General features: G+C 60.2%; 2 protein-coding genes across 2 annotated transcripts; both read left to right on the forward strand.

Annotated features, from left to right (window-relative positions):
- The first annotated feature begins 931 nt into the window (after window positions 1-931).
- Window positions 932-7,312, forward strand: GOLT1A (golgi transport 1A). Its single transcript, XM_008154218.3, has 4 exons — window positions 932-1,377; window positions 2,998-3,176; window positions 5,599-5,662; window positions 6,960-7,312. Exons 1-4 carry the CDS (start codon window positions 1,090-1,092, stop codon window positions 6,996-6,998), a joined length of 570 nt encoding a protein of 189 aa, XP_008152440.2. The 5' UTR covers window positions 932-1,089; the 3' UTR covers window positions 6,999-7,312.
- Window positions 7,313-12,764: 5,452 nt separating this feature from the next.
- Window positions 12,765-14,913, forward strand: KISS1 (KiSS-1 metastasis suppressor). Its single transcript, XM_008154284.3, has 2 exons — window positions 12,765-12,867; window positions 14,642-14,913. Exons 1-2 carry the CDS (start codon window positions 12,765-12,767, stop codon window positions 14,911-14,913), a joined length of 375 nt encoding a protein of 124 aa, XP_008152506.3.
- The last annotated feature ends 290 nt before the right edge of the window (window positions 14,914-15,203 follow it).

Raw genomic sequence — 15,203 nt, forward strand, 5'->3', positions numbered from 1 at the left:
TTTCAGTTTTGTCAGATGAAAAGAGTTTGGGAGATGGATGGGGTGATGGTAACGCAACAATGCGAATGTACTGAATACCACTGAGCCGAACACTTACAAATTATCAAGACGGCACATGTTACGTGTATTTTATCACAACTTAAAATAAAACTTCAAGTTAGTTCCATTTAAAAATGAAGCAATACAGCCCTGGCCCGGTTTGCTCAGTGGATAGAGCGTGGGTTGGCCTGGTTCGATTTCAGTCAAGGGCACATGCCTGGGTCACAGGCTCGATCCCCACTAGGGGGCGTTCAGGAGGCAGCCGATCCATGAGTCTCTCTCATCAATGATGTTTCTCTCTCTCTCTCCCTCCCTCTCCCTTCCTCTCTGAAATCAATAACAGTATCTTAAAAACGAAGCAATACAATGAATTACCATTTGCTGACTCTCAGAATGGCAAAGATAAGTAAAATGAACAATTCTGTGTTACCGAGAGGGTTGAAGAAAAAGAGGAACTTCATATCCTGTTATTGTTACAACTCTTCCTGAGGGGAGCAGTCTGAAATGTGTATCAAAGTGTCCAACAACATGTAGCCCTTGACCCAACAAGGGCCTTCATGTCCTGCACTTGGGTGCGGGCCGCTCTGGCTCTGAGCAAACTCCTGCCGCTGCAAAGAGCGACGCCCTGAGACGCACTGCCACCAGGGGGCGCTGCCACGCGGGCCCAGCCTTGCGCAGGACTGCAGGGCCACTGGGGCCGCAACCAGAGGCTCCGGGTGGGTGGGGGGGCCCAGAGGCGCGTCTGCGGGAGGGAGGGAGGAGAGGGAGTAGGTGCTGGCTGGGGTGTGGACTCCAGGAGGGCAGACGAGCTCTACTGATCGATGACTTCTATTTTTCCAAACCAGAATCACCGGAAGGGCGGGGCAGGGGCAGTTACAGGGAGGAAGGAGACGGGAGGGCCAGCCTCTTGAGAAACAGGCAGGACAGCTGGGTCGTTTCCGGACCCTTTGGGGCTGGTGGCCATGAGTGGCCAAGTGGTCCCTTCTGCTGAGGGTGGCTTGGGCATCGTGGGGGAGCTGCAGCCGCGCAGAGGGCTGTTCTGAGGACAGAATGCCGGGAAGCGCAGGACTGGACGGCGTTCCCAGGAGCTCAGTGTACTTTGGTGCTCATTCTTCCCTTCCCGTCCCATCATTCCCCCGGAGCACAGAGCTCCCCAGAGGGCACCTGCCCAGTGGTACCCCGGGAAATGCCAGGCCCCCGCCTCTCCCCAGAGCCCCTCCCACCACGGCCTCCTTGCCTGTTGCAGAGATTGGCGTGGGCATCACCGGCTTCGGAGCCTTCTTCATCCTCCTGGGCGCGCTCCTGTACTTCGATTCCGTGCTCCTGGCCTTCGGGAACGTGAGTGCCCCTGCCCTGCGGACCGCCCCAGCCTCCCCGAGGTCTCTGTTGCTGGGGTCAGCCCCAAGTTCCTTCCCGTGGACATCCAGGGTCAGGTGCCAGCAGCCTGGGCGGGCAGGGTGGCTGGGGATGGACAGCAGGCCCCGCTGGGCAGAGAATCCGAGGACCTGGATTCTCACCCCAGCTCTGGGTGAGGCTCCGGGAGGCTGGGAGGCTGGGAGGGGTGAGAACCTGTCCCTCCACGGGACTCCCACCAGCTAGGGATGGGGGTGTCCCACGAACACACACAGGACTGGGGACGGAGGCAGAGGTGCGGCAAAGTCACCATGAGACAAACACATGCCATCTGAACGGGTTCTGGGGAAAGAGCGCCCGCAGCTGGGGAGGACGGGAGGGGGTTTGGAAAGGAAAGTGTGTGTGTGGGTGGGGGGGGGGAGGGTTGGAGAAAGCGCGCTCAGGTGGACGGAACGTGCTGGAAGGAATTGGACAGGAGCCTGGGACTCTCCGGGGCTCATTAGGAGCCACACGGAAGGCGGTGACAGGGCCGGATGCCGGAGGGCCGGAGCGTCCTCCACGGGCAGGGAGCTCTGCCGGACCCACACGGCTTTGGGTACGGCTGCCTCCCCTGTGCGGGCCGGGTGTTCACCTTCCGACCACGGAGAGAAGGATCTGTCTGTCCCACCTTCCCGGGAGGTGTGATGAGAAATGCAGTCAGATACGAAGCGCTGGTGGGGACCCAAGAAATTGGCTGAGTTGGGTGAGACGTGAGAGAACGCCCACGTTCTCTGTGCAGCCCCTGCCTCTGGGCAGTCTGTTTCCAAACAGCGCAGGTCACTCAAGGCGGGGCCCCCTCTCTGCAAGCGACCCTCCGACCCTCCCTCTGTGAAGGGTTAGCAAGTCCTGCCCCATGCGTGAGCCACTCCAGGCCTGACCCCTGGTTTCTAAGGGGGGTGGGGGAGGCTGGCCCCTGGCTCTGAGGGGGGAGGCTTGCTCCTGGCTCTGAGGGGGGAGGCTGGCCCCTGGCTCTGAGGGGGAGGCTGGCTCCTGGCTCTGAGGGGGGAGGCTGGCCCCTGGCTCTGAGGGGGGAGGCTGGCCCCTGGCTCTGAGGGGGGAGGCTGGCCCTGGCTCTGAGGGGGGAGGCTGGCCCCTGGCTCTGAGGGGGAGGCTGGCCCCTGGCTCTGAGGGGGGAGAGGTTGGCCCTTGGCTCTGAGGGGGAGGCTGGCCCCTGGCTCTGAGGGGTGGGGGAGGCTGGCCCCTGGCTCTAAGGGGGGAGGCTGGCCCCTGGCTCTGAGGGGGGAGGCTGGCCCCTGGCTCTGAGGGGGTTGAGGGAGGCTGGCCCTGGCTCTGAGGGGTGGGGGAGGCTGGCCCCTGGCTCTGAGGGGGGAGGCTGGCCCCTGGCTCTGAGGGGGGTGGGGGAGGCTGGCCCCTGGCTCTGAGGGGGGAGGCTGGCCCTGGCTCTAAGGGGCTTGGGGGAGGCTGGGCCCTCGCTCTGAGGGGGGAGGCTGGCCCCTGGCTCTAAGGGGCTTGGGGGAGGCTGGCCCCTGGCTCTGAGGGGGAGGCTGGCCCTGAGCTCCCAGGGGGGAGGCTGCTTGAATTCACGCTCCGCTCCCTCCGCTCCAGCTGCTGTTCCTGACCGGCCTGTCCCTCATCATCGGCCTGAGGAAGACGTTCTCCTTCTTCTTCCAGAGGCACAAGCTCAAGGGGACCAGCTTCTTCCTGGGGGGGGTGGTCGTGGTGCTCCTGCGCTGGCCCCTCCTGGGCATGTTTCTGGAAACGTATGGATTCTTCAGCCTCTTCCGGTGAGTGCAGGTCCCTTCCCCCGACGGCCCCGGCCTCCGAGTGGCTGGGAGCAGCCCCCCAGGTTTGGGAGGCACAGCCAGCGGGTGTGCAGAAGCTGGACCTGCGCTGCAAAGATGGGAACCGTGGACGGATTGGAAACGGGGAGGAGGCCCCAGCCAGTTTGGCTCAGTGGATAGAGTGTTGTCCGCGGACTGAGGGGTCCCGGGTTCGATTCCAGTCAAGGGCACATGCCGGGGTTGCAGGCTTGATCCCCAGTAGGGGGCGTGCAGGAGGCAGCCGATCAATGATTCTCTCTCATCATTGATGTTTCCGTCTCTCTCTCCCTTCCTCTCTGAAATCAATAAAAACATATTTTAAAAAATTAAAATAAAAACGGGGAGGGGCATCGGACAGACACTTGAAAAGACCCCTCCAACATAGGTTGAAGGATAAGTTGAAGGGACCAGCACACTTGAATTGAGCACCTGCTGTGTGCCCTGCACCGTGCCTGTCACCAGGGAGGACACACAGGGCTCATTCCCAGGTGGAATGACGGGGGGCGGGGGGGGGGCGGGGGGGGGAAGCAGTGAGCTGACGTTTGCTCGGCCCCAGATGTGCACCATCATAACCTCACTTTGCCATCTGCACCGCCCATCCTGGGTTGTTCTCTGCACTCAGAGAGGCTGCCCCTGCCCGGGCCTCACAGGCAGGGTGCAAAGGATCTGACTTTGACCCCCCCTCCCCGCCTCTCCCCCCTCCCCCGTCCCTGGCTCCAGGCTCCAGGCTCCACACCCTGAGGCCTATCAGTGTCTGTCGGCCTGGGCCTGGTGAAAGGCTGGGTGGGACTCAATGGAGATGTGTAGCCATTGTCAGGGCCAGGGTGTGTCCCACCGGAAGCAGGACCTGGGACAGGCCTTGAGCGATGGGCAGGGTCTGAGAGAAGACTGGAGTGTACCGGGGTGGGGGGGGGGGGGGGGGAAGGAGAGGATCCTGGGGAAGGTGGGCTGGCAGGACAGACTCCCCGTGTCTCTGTGATGCTGTGGAGAGAGCAGGGGTGGGATGGGGGGGACGGGGGCTGGAAGAATCATGGTCCGTGGAATCATGGGAAGGAGCTGGGGTCAGGCGCCCCAGCACTCCCACAGGAGCCCTCATTTGCCCAGTGGCCTCGAAAGCACCCTGATGAGCCTGGATGCCTAGACCTCACAAAGGTCACGTAGCGTGGCCTCGAGGAATAAATGTTCTCACACATGTTCTGCCATCCATGGGGCTCCCCTCCAGTCATTTGCTCGGAGTCAAAGGTATCAGAGGCACCTGCTCTGTGCCGTGCGTGGCCAGGTCTGGGGACCCCGTGTGAGACAGGGAGGCGCCTCCTGAGGCCTCGCAGTGCAGAGGCGAGACAACTGCATCCCGACAACGGGCATTCAGACCGTGTACAGAGCCGGGGACTGTGAGCAGGGCCACTGCAGACTCAGTCGTTCAAACCCAAACCACCCTGGACGAAGACACCTCCCAGCAGCTTTGCGGGGGACTCGGAGCTGCGAGAGACCTCAGGGGGCCCGGGGACCGCAGGAATTTCCACCCAAGAAAAGGAAATAATTCAGGCAGAATTCAAACTTCTGATGGAGTGCCCTCTTCGCTCCACACAGGGCTCCCTTCCCACTTTAGCCTCGGTGCCTCCAAGCCCTCTGGAGGGTCACCCCGTGTCCCCAGCCAGGCCCCGCAGGGTGAGAGTGGGAGGAGGCTGAGGCCGGAGGGAGCGCAGACAGGGGCCCAGCCCCCACCGGCCGGCCCTGCCTGGAGCCCAGGGGGCCTGCAGCAGGTGGTGACACCCGGGCTGGGGAGAGGGCAGCGACAGTAATACAAACAAGACTTTCCTGAGCATTTCTTCCTGCAAGGCCCTAGGACATAGGACTATCACCAACCCCGTTTTACAGCTGGGAGCAGAGACAGTGAGGAATCAATCTGCTTACACAGTGCTGTGAGGGGCAGAGCCAAGATTGGCTCCCAAGGAATCTGACCCCAGGGACTTCATTCTTTTTTTCCAATATATTTTTATTGATTTCAGAGAGGAGGGGAGAAGGAGAGAGAGACAGGAACATCCACAGTGAGACAGAATCATTGATCGGCTGCCTCCTGCATATCCCACACTGGGATTAAGCCCCCAACCCAGGCATGTGCCCTGACTGGGAATGGAACCATGACCTCCTGGTTCATAGGTCAATGCTCAACCACTGAGCCACGCCGGCTGTGCTGGGACTTCATTCTTAACTATTCCACTTGGCTGCCTCTAAAATACGGGGTGGGGGGGAGCCTGCCCCCAGTGCCTAGGGGCCCACTCTATTGGGAGCCAAAGCCAGTCTGTGGACCTCAGCCTTGCTACCCTCTATCCCCCTCACCCCCCCAGGCCATCACTGACCCCTCCCTCCACCCCTCTGTTCCTAGGGGCTTTTTCCCTGTGGCCTTTGGCTTCCTGGGCAATGCCTTTAACATCCCCTTCCTGAGTGAGGTAAGTGCATCAGCATGTGACTTAGTGGTGGGGCCCTGGGGGTGGCGGGAGCACACGGAGTTGGGAAAACTGCTGCCCCAGGTCCAGTAGACCCGCCCCATCACCCCTTGCTCTCCCTTCCCCGGCTGGCCTGCCTCCCCTCCTCTTCCCCTCCCTGCTCCTTCTCCATTGGACAAGGGCAGTTGAGGCTAAGAGGGCCCTTGAGCAGCTGTGCCTAAGGGAATAGGAATAGAGGAGGGATGGGGATAGAGGAGGGATGGGGATAAGGGAAATAATGGGGATAGAGGGAGGGATGGGGATAGAGGAGGGATGGGGATAGAGGAGGGATGGGGATGGAGGGAGGGATGGGGATAAGGGAAATAATGGGGATAGAGGGAGGGATGGGGATAGAGGGAGGGATGGGGATAGAGGGAGGGATGGGGATAGAGGAGGGATGGGGATAGAGGGAGGGATGGGGATAGAGGGAGGGATGGGGATAGAGAAGGAATGAGGATGGAGGAGGGATGGGGATAGAGGAGGATAGAGGGAGGGATGGAGATAGAGGGAGGGATGGGGATGGAGGAGGGATGGGGATAGAGGGAGTGATGGGCATGGAGGAGGGATGGGGATGGAGGAGGGATGGGGATGGAGGAGGGATGGGGATAGAGGGAGGGATGGGGATGGAGGAGGGATGGGGATGGAGGAAGGATGGGGATAGAGGAGGGATGGGGATGGAGGAGGGATGGGGATAGAGGAGGGATGGGGATAGAGGATGGATGAGGATAGAGGAGGGATGGGGATGAAGGAGGGATAGGGATGGAGGGAGGGATGGGGATAGAAGGAGGAAAGGGGATGGAGGATGGTGGCTATTAATAGCTCTTTATTATAGCCAAAGAAACAGACACTGAGAGAGTCTAGGGGACCCAGCCAGAAAGTGCCAGAGATTTTGGGGGAGCTGGCTGGGTCTGGGCCCCGGACGTGGAGCGGATGTGTGACAGCTAATGACAGCAGGGAAAGCTGTGGCACATTCTGTCCTCTCCTTGGGGCAGGCGTGGTCAGTGGTCCCCAGTGTTTCTCCCCCCCACCCCCCCACCCCGCTCTTTCTCGGAAGCATCTGACAGGATATGGGCTCTCTGAGAAGCCCAGCGAGGCCCTTCAGCCAGCACCCGGCAGGCCTGCCAGCTGGGCACATCCCTGCAACCCCCTCTCTGTGCCTGCGCTTGGCCCAGCTCCCACCTCAAGGCCAGCTCCCTAATCACCCTGACATTGAGTCTGCTCTCCACTCTTTGTCTGGAGTAATGACTCTCGGCTCCCACAGCTGTTCCGGAGGTTTCAAGGCACCAGCTCAATGGTCTGAGCAGCAAGCAGCAGAGATGAGCTACTTGAACTTGGATCATTGGTTGAGGGGGCTGGAAAGGAAATGGGGCCACCCTCTCAGGCCCCCCCCTCCTGCGCTGACTCACCTACCCTGCACACCCGGGCCTCTCCGAGTCCAGAAGGAAGGATGGCGCCAAGTGACTGACCTCAGATTCCCAAGTCCACTCCAGAGGCCGTGGGCAATGTTGGGAGCAGAGCTGCAGGGCCCCACAGAGCTCGGACCGGGGCTGGGACCACACCCCACTCTGTATGGGAGAAAAAGCAAAGATTAAATCCCAAGCTGTGTGTGTGTGAGACTCGAAGTCAGTGTCTCGGGCCTGTGACGTCATCTCCTGACTCGGGGCGTCTCAATCTACACAGCACAAGGCAGGCCTGCTCTCAGAGGCTTGTTTTCATCCTGACGAGTGACAAGGTGTGTGCAAGCCCCTGTTAGCAGAAGGCATTAGACAAGTGACACGTAGAAATCCTGTCCTGGCAGGAAGTGCTTCTCAGCCCGTAGGCGGATGTCTGCTTGGGACGCCCCCCAAGCGGAGCCTGTGCTGGGAGAGCTTCCTGTCTGAGGGTAGAGACAGCCTCCGCCGTCAGAGAGCCCTAGGCCCCTGGTCGGCAAACTGCGGCTCGCGAGCTACATGCGGCTCTTTGGCCCCTTGAGTGTGGCTCTTCCACAAAATTAGGAGTACCCTAATTAAGTTAATAACAATGTACCTACCTATATAGTTTAAGTTTAAAAAATTTGGCTCTCAAAAGAAATTCCAATCGTTGTACTGTTGATATTTGGCTCTGTTGACTAACGAGTTTGCCGACCACGGCCCTAGGCTGACAGGAGGAAGAGGCTCTGTCTCAGGAGCCCCTTGTCCAAGGGCAAAGATCATGATCGCGGGCCCAAGAACAAGGCCAGAGTTCCCCAGAATGTGCACACACTTTAGCAGCTGATAGCCGTCGAATGCCAACGGACTGTATTTTAACCAGCACTGCCCTTAGAGTTCCTCAGTGCGTGTATCCATTTGTGGGGGCACCTGCACTTAGTCAATGTGAGGGCCCTCTGTGCCTGTGCTGAGCAATAAAGTGGGTACTGGGGGTGCAAAGGGAGGGAGGCCTGTCCCTGCCTTCCACGTGGGAGCACAGCGGTTCCAAATGCCATGATCACGGTGCCAAGCCCCCGAAGGCGGGTCCTGAGAGCCTGAAAGTCACTTCTTACCTTCCCATAGCACTTCCCAGTGAAAGGCACTTCCACCCAGGCCCAGCCACCTTAGAGCGACCATGTGTTCTGTGCTCTTAGCTGCCCACACGTGTTACCCGTCTGGCAGTGTTAAATCCACCCCAGAGCCCTGAGCGGAGCAGTGCTCAGTCACTGTTTGGGGAAAGAAGGAAGGGAGGAAGGGAGGGAAGGAGAGAGGGAGGGGGAAATGAAGACACCCCCCCAGTTGCAGATTACAGCCCAGGAGCCCCCTCCTGCTCTGAGCCCCAAGGCCAGCTGGCAGGCCTGGGAGCACTCAGGGAACCGGAACCCCTGGTGCCACTGTGCCCGTCTCCCGTCCTCCTGCCTTTCACTCCACACTGGGCGTGCCACCCTGGGTGTGTGCGTGGCTCTTGTCTGGAGGGGGACCTTTTCATGCTGACCCCCCACCACACGCCTCCTCACACAGGCCACTTCCACGGTGATTAGCGCACAGTGGGTCTCCTGGTGAGCAGGTCTGGGAGGAGTGGGAGGAGGATGGGAGAGGGAATCAGAAAGCCGGCCTTGGAGGCTCTGGAGGGGGAGGGGGAGGGGGAGGCTGACTCCAGTCGTGACAGCCAGGGGGCGGGAGACAGCAGCCTGCTCACTAGGGGGGTCTGCGGAGGAGGGAGAGGGAGACCAGGGGGCCAGTGCCTGGAGACGTCACCCCGGGCTTTATAAAAGGGGCAGCGATGTGATCAGGGCGCTGGCAAGAGCGAGCCCAGCTCCCCGCCCTGCCGGTGTTCACCCACCAGACACCCTGCGGAGCTCCCACCCGCCGGGCCCAGGACGGAGCCAGGTAGGTGCGCTGGGCATCCACGCTGGGGGAGGGGTCTGCCCAGGCTCGGGGAGGCTCCCCAGAGGGGAGCAGGAACTCAGTTCCAACACTGGCGGAGGTGTCCCAGGCAGGGAAGTGGGGCTGATGGGTCCTGGTCACAAGGCCGGCCAGGTTATTGGCCAATGCCTTGATTTGCACTTGATTTGTGAGGCTGGGACCCTCTCAGGGACCCTCTCAAGGACTCCTCTCGGGCAGGAATAGTTGCAATTCATTGTGATTACTGTGTGCACTATGTGGCTGGGATTAGGGGCCAGGGAGCCTTTAGGGGGAAGCTGGGGAACCCCTCAGGGCACATGGGCTCAGCAGGGCTCCTCTGAGCTCGTTCTCCAACTTGCGGATGGCAAATACAAACACAACCAAAGAGCCTCTCGCACGGCTAGGAAGGTCACCCCAGGGAAGGAGCCACCCCATTCAAAAGCTTCCCAACCATGCCTGGATTTCTGCTCTCACTAGGCTCAAAAGCGGGTGGGGGGCCACAAAAAGTACCCCCAGAGGACAGCCACGTGGGCCCTTGGAAGCTGACGGCTTTTTTCCAAGCAATTCATTTCACGTGTGTTAAGAGTCGGGCGAATGTGTGTGTGCGCGCGTGTGTGCATGTGTGTGTGCATGTGTGTGCATGTGTGCGCGTGCTTGTGTGTGTGTGCATGTGTGCGTGCGTGTGTGTGTGTGTGTGTGTGTGTGTGAACTAGCAGCAGGAAACGCAGAACTGTCACGTGGCACCATGGTACGTGCTGGGAGGAGGCGAAGGGGAGAGGCCAGGGGCGCACACAGCCTGCCCGCTCCCCCCTCCCTCCCTCACCACCCGCTTCTGCAGAGCAGCCAGAAGGCTCCCTCTGAAATGAAGTCTCCACACATTCCTCTCTGCCTCAGACGCTCCCCTCCGGTGAAGCCCCAGGGGGCCCTTCCTTACACTCCTGGCTTTCCCTCCAGCAGAGCCCCCCTCCTGGCAGTCACCTGCCTGACTCTCGCTCAGAAACTCAGCTCAGGTGCCACCCCCTGCAGAAACCCGCCTGGACCCTCCAGGCCTGGCTCCCATAGGCCCCCAAGACCCCTTTATACCGACACACCTTCGGCCTGTCGCTAACAGTGTTCTTTTCCAATGGTCTGCTCAGGACTCAGTTTCTTGTCTGAGGACTCCAGTTTCTGGAGACAGGGGAAGAGGGCTTGCAGCAACTCTGTGTCTTAGCACCTGTGCACCCTAACCCCAGCCCCTGTGTCATGGCACCTGTGCACCCTAACCCCTAGCCCCTGTGTCATGGCACCTGTGCACCTAACCCCTAGCCCCTGTGTCATGGCACCTGTGCACCTAACCCCTAGCCCCTGTGTCATGGCACCTGTGCACCTAGCCCCTAGCCCCTGTGTCATGGCACCTGTGCACCTAACCCCTAGCCCCTGTGTCATGGCACCTGTGCACCTAGCCCCTAGCCCCTGTGTCATGGCACCTGTGCACCTAACCCCTAGCCCCCGTGTCATGGCACCTGTGCACCTAACCCCTAGCCCCTGTGTCATGGCACCTGTGCACCTAACCCCTAGCCCCTGTGTCATGGCACCTGTGCACCTAACCCCTAGCCCCTGTGTCAGGGCACCTGTGCACCTAACCCCTAGCCCCTGTGTCATGGCATGTGCACCCTAACCCCTGTGTCATGGCACCTGTGCACCTAGCCCCTAGCCCCTGTGTCATGGCACCTGTGCACCTAACCCCTAGCCCCTGTGTCATGGCACCTGTGCACCTAGCCCCTAGCCCCTGTGTCATGGCACCTGTGCACCCTAGCCCCTAGCCCCTGTGTCACGGCACCTGTGCACCTAGCCCCTAGCCCCTGTGTCATGGCACCTGTGCACCTAGCCCCTAGCCCCTGTGTCATGGCACCTGTGCACCCTAACCCCTAGCCCCTGTGTCATGGCACCTGTGCACCTAGCCCCTAGCCCCTGTGTCATGGCACCTGTGCACCAAGCCCCAAGTCCCTGTGTCATGGCACCTGTGCACCTAACCCCTAGCCCCTGTGTCATGGCACCTGTGCACCTAACCCCTAGCCCCTGTGTCATGGCACCTGTGCACCTAGCCCCTAGCCCCTGTGTCATGGCACCTGTGCACCTAGCCCCTAGCCCCTGTGTCATGGCACCTGTGCACCCTAACCCCTAGCCCCTGTGTCATGGCACCTGTGCACCTAGCCCCTAGCCCCTGTGTCATGGCACCTGTGCACCTAGCACCTAACACAGCACCCAGTCAGTACTCAAGAAATGATTTCCAAAATAACCTGGACCCTGTGCACCCACAGTCTGAAGCCACACAAAAGTGGTTTTACACTCGCCTCTCTAATGAATGGATCCTGCCTCTACTCCCCGCCCTTTAAGGCAGGTGCAGAAGGCCATGGTCTGGGTTCCACAGAATCAGAGTCTGCAAGGATAAGGGGCCATCCATGGGGACATTCGGTGGCCAGTCGGACCCAATGGTCCTGTTTTACAGGTGGAGCACTAAGGCCAGGGATGGGGGTGACTTGCTCCTGTCTCATGGGGAGGGCGGGCATAGCTGGGGTCAGATCCAAGAACTTCTGACCCCATTTCAGGATTCTTCCCCTCCACGCCATGCCTGGGTCCTGGAGGGAGGAGGGAATGGGGCGTGGGGGTGAACAGAGGGATTGATGGGGCTGGTGGGCACACATGGCCCCTCACTCCACCCCAGAGTGGCTCGGGGCCTTAGATCTGGCATCCACACCCTTTGGCTCCACCTGCAGCTCTCCTGCCTCCTCATTAGTTTGCTTTTAATCATGTTTGCTGGACCCCCTCCAAGTGTCTGAGGACTTTTTCAAAGAGAAATTAGACTTGGAGCTGGAAGAGATGGGAGGGGGCAGCAGAGGGTAAAGGGAAAGAGGTTGGAGTGAGGGTCAGAGTGAGTCCACAGCTCCCATCCCAACAGCCAACATTCTGAGGCCAATTCCATGCCCATCCTCTCAGAGCCGGCAGGAAATACAATGAGGAGACACGCGACCTGACAGGTCGGGAGAAGGCTTTTCTCTTCCCTGAATTCGAGGCAGTAAGACAGCTTAATGGCGGTCTTCGGGCTGTCAAAGGGAAAGGATTCCTGCTCATGAAGAAGGGAAAGGATTCCGTTTCTATGACAGCAGGGAGGAAGCGGGCCGGGTTTGAGCAGCACGTGCTCAGGGGGAGAGTGGAGCACAGAGTCTGGGTGTACGCAGAGCTCAGCATGGAGGGGAGTGCCAGGCTCCAGGGAGAATCTCTGGACCTAAGTCCGCCGTGAGGTGGAACTCCTTGGCCCTCCTCACGTCACCCCTCCCTGCTCACTCCTGCTCATCATTCTCCCCCCTCATTTCTCCAACATTCCTCTCAAGCAAACCTGAGATTCTGGCCACTTTCCAACCTGAGCCATCCTGCCCCTCCCACCCATAGGGAGCCTTCCTTCCTTCCTGTCCGTCATCCAGGAGGCCCCCCCTGATGACCCTCACCTGGAATGAGTTCCGCTTTGACTAGACTGTGCACGTGGTGTCCGTCCCGTTTCCATGACATGTCTGTTGGGACTCAGCCCTCCAGTGGGGTCTCCAAGGGCAGAGGCTGGCTGCTCCCTTCACCTGGGGCTCTGCCCCAGCTCCCAGCCAGGACCTGTGCCTGACCTAGTCCCTCCTCCCTCTCTCTGTCTCGGCCCCAGGGCCCTGCCAGGACCTGCCCGTCTCACCAGGATGCACCTGCTGGTTTCTTGGCAGCTGGTGCTCTTCCTCTGTGCCATCTCCTTCAGGGACACCTTGGAAAAGGTGGCGCCCGCCGAGCATCCTAGAGCCACAGGTACGCATTGTCGGGGGGAGCGGCTGGGAGGGAGCCAGCCAGTGGTTTCAAAGTGAGATTGACCACCCTTTTCAGACTCTGGGAAGATCTGCGGGGAAGGAATTGACGATGCAAGTTTCTTTCATCAGAGACCCCAGTCCCTTGATGGGGTGGGAGAACCTAAACAAAAGGACAAATCCTGTCCATCTTATGGGTTACTATGGTACCGATGAGCTGGAGAAACTGAAGCCCAAAGATGTAAAGACGCCTCCCAAACACTGCGGAAGGCCAGCAGGTGCGAGCTCCCTGAGAGGGTGTCTCTGAGCGGGAGTTGTGGCTTAACTGCTTGGTTCAGCTTTCCGGGCCAGCAGGAACCGCGGCTTAGCCTCTCTGGGCCGCAGTTCCTCTGGCTACGGGACTCGGAGCACGGAGCGTACTACACACGCGCTCTCACTGCGCCCCTGAACTCGCCCAGCCCCGGGAGGACGCCGCCCCCAGTGTCCTTTGCCAGGAGTGTGTCCTCTCCCAGGACCAGATGTCCTTTCTGGGTGGAAAGCACCTCACCACTGCCCCGGCGGCAGCGAGTTTGTGGGCTGTTGTGGGGGAAAGGCTTTAGGGGAGGCCACCAAAGGCCGCCCGAGAAGCGATTCTGCCGCTGGGGTGGCAGGCGTGACAGGGAAGGAAGCCTTCGTCCCTTCCCACCTGAGCCAGGCCCGGGGACCTCCTCGGCAACTCGAGAGCCACATGCGGCTCTTTGGCCCCTTGCGTGTGGCTCTTCCACAAAACACCACGGCCTGGGCGAGTCTATTTTGAAGAAGTGGCGTTACGAGAAGTTTAAGTTTAAAAAATTGGGCTCTCAAAAGAAATTTCAACCGTTGTACTGTTGATATTTGGCTCTGTTGACTAAAGAGTTTGCTGACCACTGGGCTAGGAAGATGATCACGAATTCTGGACATGCCCCCGCTCCTCTCAGGTCTGCCAGGGCCTTGAGGCGTGGGCCTCCAAGCCAAGCAGCGCACGCCCACTCACACACCAGGCCTCCTTCCCACGCGTCTCTTGCCACGATTGGCTGGGGTCGCTGTGTACTCAGAGCAAGTTGCGCTATTGCATGTGAAGTGCCTTCCAAGTTAGCCTTGTTCACCCTCAGGATGAAGAGGAGAGATCACCCCCCTCCCCCTGGGGAGGTGACCCAGCTAAGCTGCTGCTGTTCGCTAAGCCCTGACATCGCTTATTTGGGGAGCTACACTTATTGGGAGCTGTGGGGGCACCTGGTCTTAGCTCCACTTTCTTGATTTCTGCAGCTACAAGCTTTTCATTAGCTTTTCTATCGCTAACAAGCACTTACTGAGGCGCTATTATGTGCGAGGCCCTGTGTCAGGCGCTCTGAGAGGTGAGATGAGTGAGCAGGGCCCCCACCTGCCCCAGGGACTCGCAGGCCGTCTGGGGAGCCTGATGCAGAACCCCGACACAGGATCAGGCCGTGAGCCAAGCTGAACCTCTAGCAAACACCTCCGTGTTCTTTCCAGGCCCCGCCCCGTTTGGTTCCTAAAATGAAATAATTTCACAGGAAATGTATTGCAGATAATTCTGGAAAACATTTGAAATCAAAGCTGTGTTGAAAGGGGGAGGAGCCAATGGCCTACCCACCACGCTCAGATGCTGGTGCTCCCAGCCGCCCTTGAGCTCTGAGCTTCCTGGGGGCCAAGGAACAAAGGGAAAGCCTAGGATGGGCTGCTAGGGGGTGTTGAGAGGTTCGCCCGGCCTCACGCAGTCTCTCCCTGTGGCTCTGTCCTAGGCCAGCAGCTCGGCCCCCTGGCGCTGGGGGTCGCCGGAGAGCAGAGCCGGCGGTGCGCGGCCTCCGAGAGCGCAGAGGGGGCCAGGCCAGCCCTGTGCCAGCCGAGCAGCCGCCGGGTTCCTCCCGCGCCGGGCGAGGCGCTGGTGCGGCGGGAGCAGGGCCTGTCTGCCTTCAACTGGAACTCCTTCGGCCTGCGCTACGGCCGGCGGCAGGCAGGCGGGCCGCGCCCCCGGGAGGCGCCCAGGGGCCGGGGACGTCCAACCGCGGACTGACCCGCGCTCTGGGCACGCGGAGCCGCGCAATGGGAGGGCGCCTGGAGTTTCCGTCCTGAATCAATAAAGGAAACGCTGCCAACTCGTCCGGGTGTGATTGATTTGGGGCTAATTTTCGCAAGGCTGTTCCCCTTCTCTCCTCAACTGGCTCTTCAGCGGGTTCTAAGGCGGCTTTACTGTTAGCAAGGGGCCAAGTGGCTCCCCCCACACACACCCAGATCAATGCTTCTAGCGCGCGCGCGCACGTTCTCCCCCTCTTCCCACCTCCCCTTCCCTCCCCCGCCCGCCCA

This window comes from Eptesicus fuscus, chromosome 22 (genome assembly GCF_027574615.1).
Source record: "Eptesicus fuscus isolate TK198812 chromosome 22, DD_ASM_mEF_20220401, whole genome shotgun sequence".
NCBI classification, from domain to species: Eukaryota; Metazoa; Chordata; class Mammalia; order Chiroptera; family Vespertilionidae; genus Eptesicus; species Eptesicus fuscus.

Coding starts and splice junctions, on each gene's coding strand:
- KISS1 (XM_008154284.3), top strand. CDS start 12,765: ATGCACCTGCTGGTTTCTTGGCAGCTGGTGCTCTTCCTCTGTGCCATC. Junction 12,868..14,641: donor CGAGCATCCTAGAGCCACAG/GTACGCATTGTC, acceptor GCTCTGTCCTAG/GCCAGCAGCTCGGCCCCCTG.
- GOLT1A (XM_008154218.3), top strand. CDS start 1,090: ATGCCGGGAAGCGCAGGACTGGACGGCGTTCCCAGGAGCTCAGTGTAC. Junction 1,378..2,997: donor TGCTCCTGGCCTTCGGGAAC/GTGAGTGCCCCT, acceptor CCTCCGCTCCAG/CTGCTGTTCCTGACCGGCCT. Junction 5,663..6,959: donor ACATCCCCTTCCTGAGTGAG/GTAAGTGCATCA, acceptor CGGCTCCCACAG/CTGTTCCGGAGGTTTCAAGG.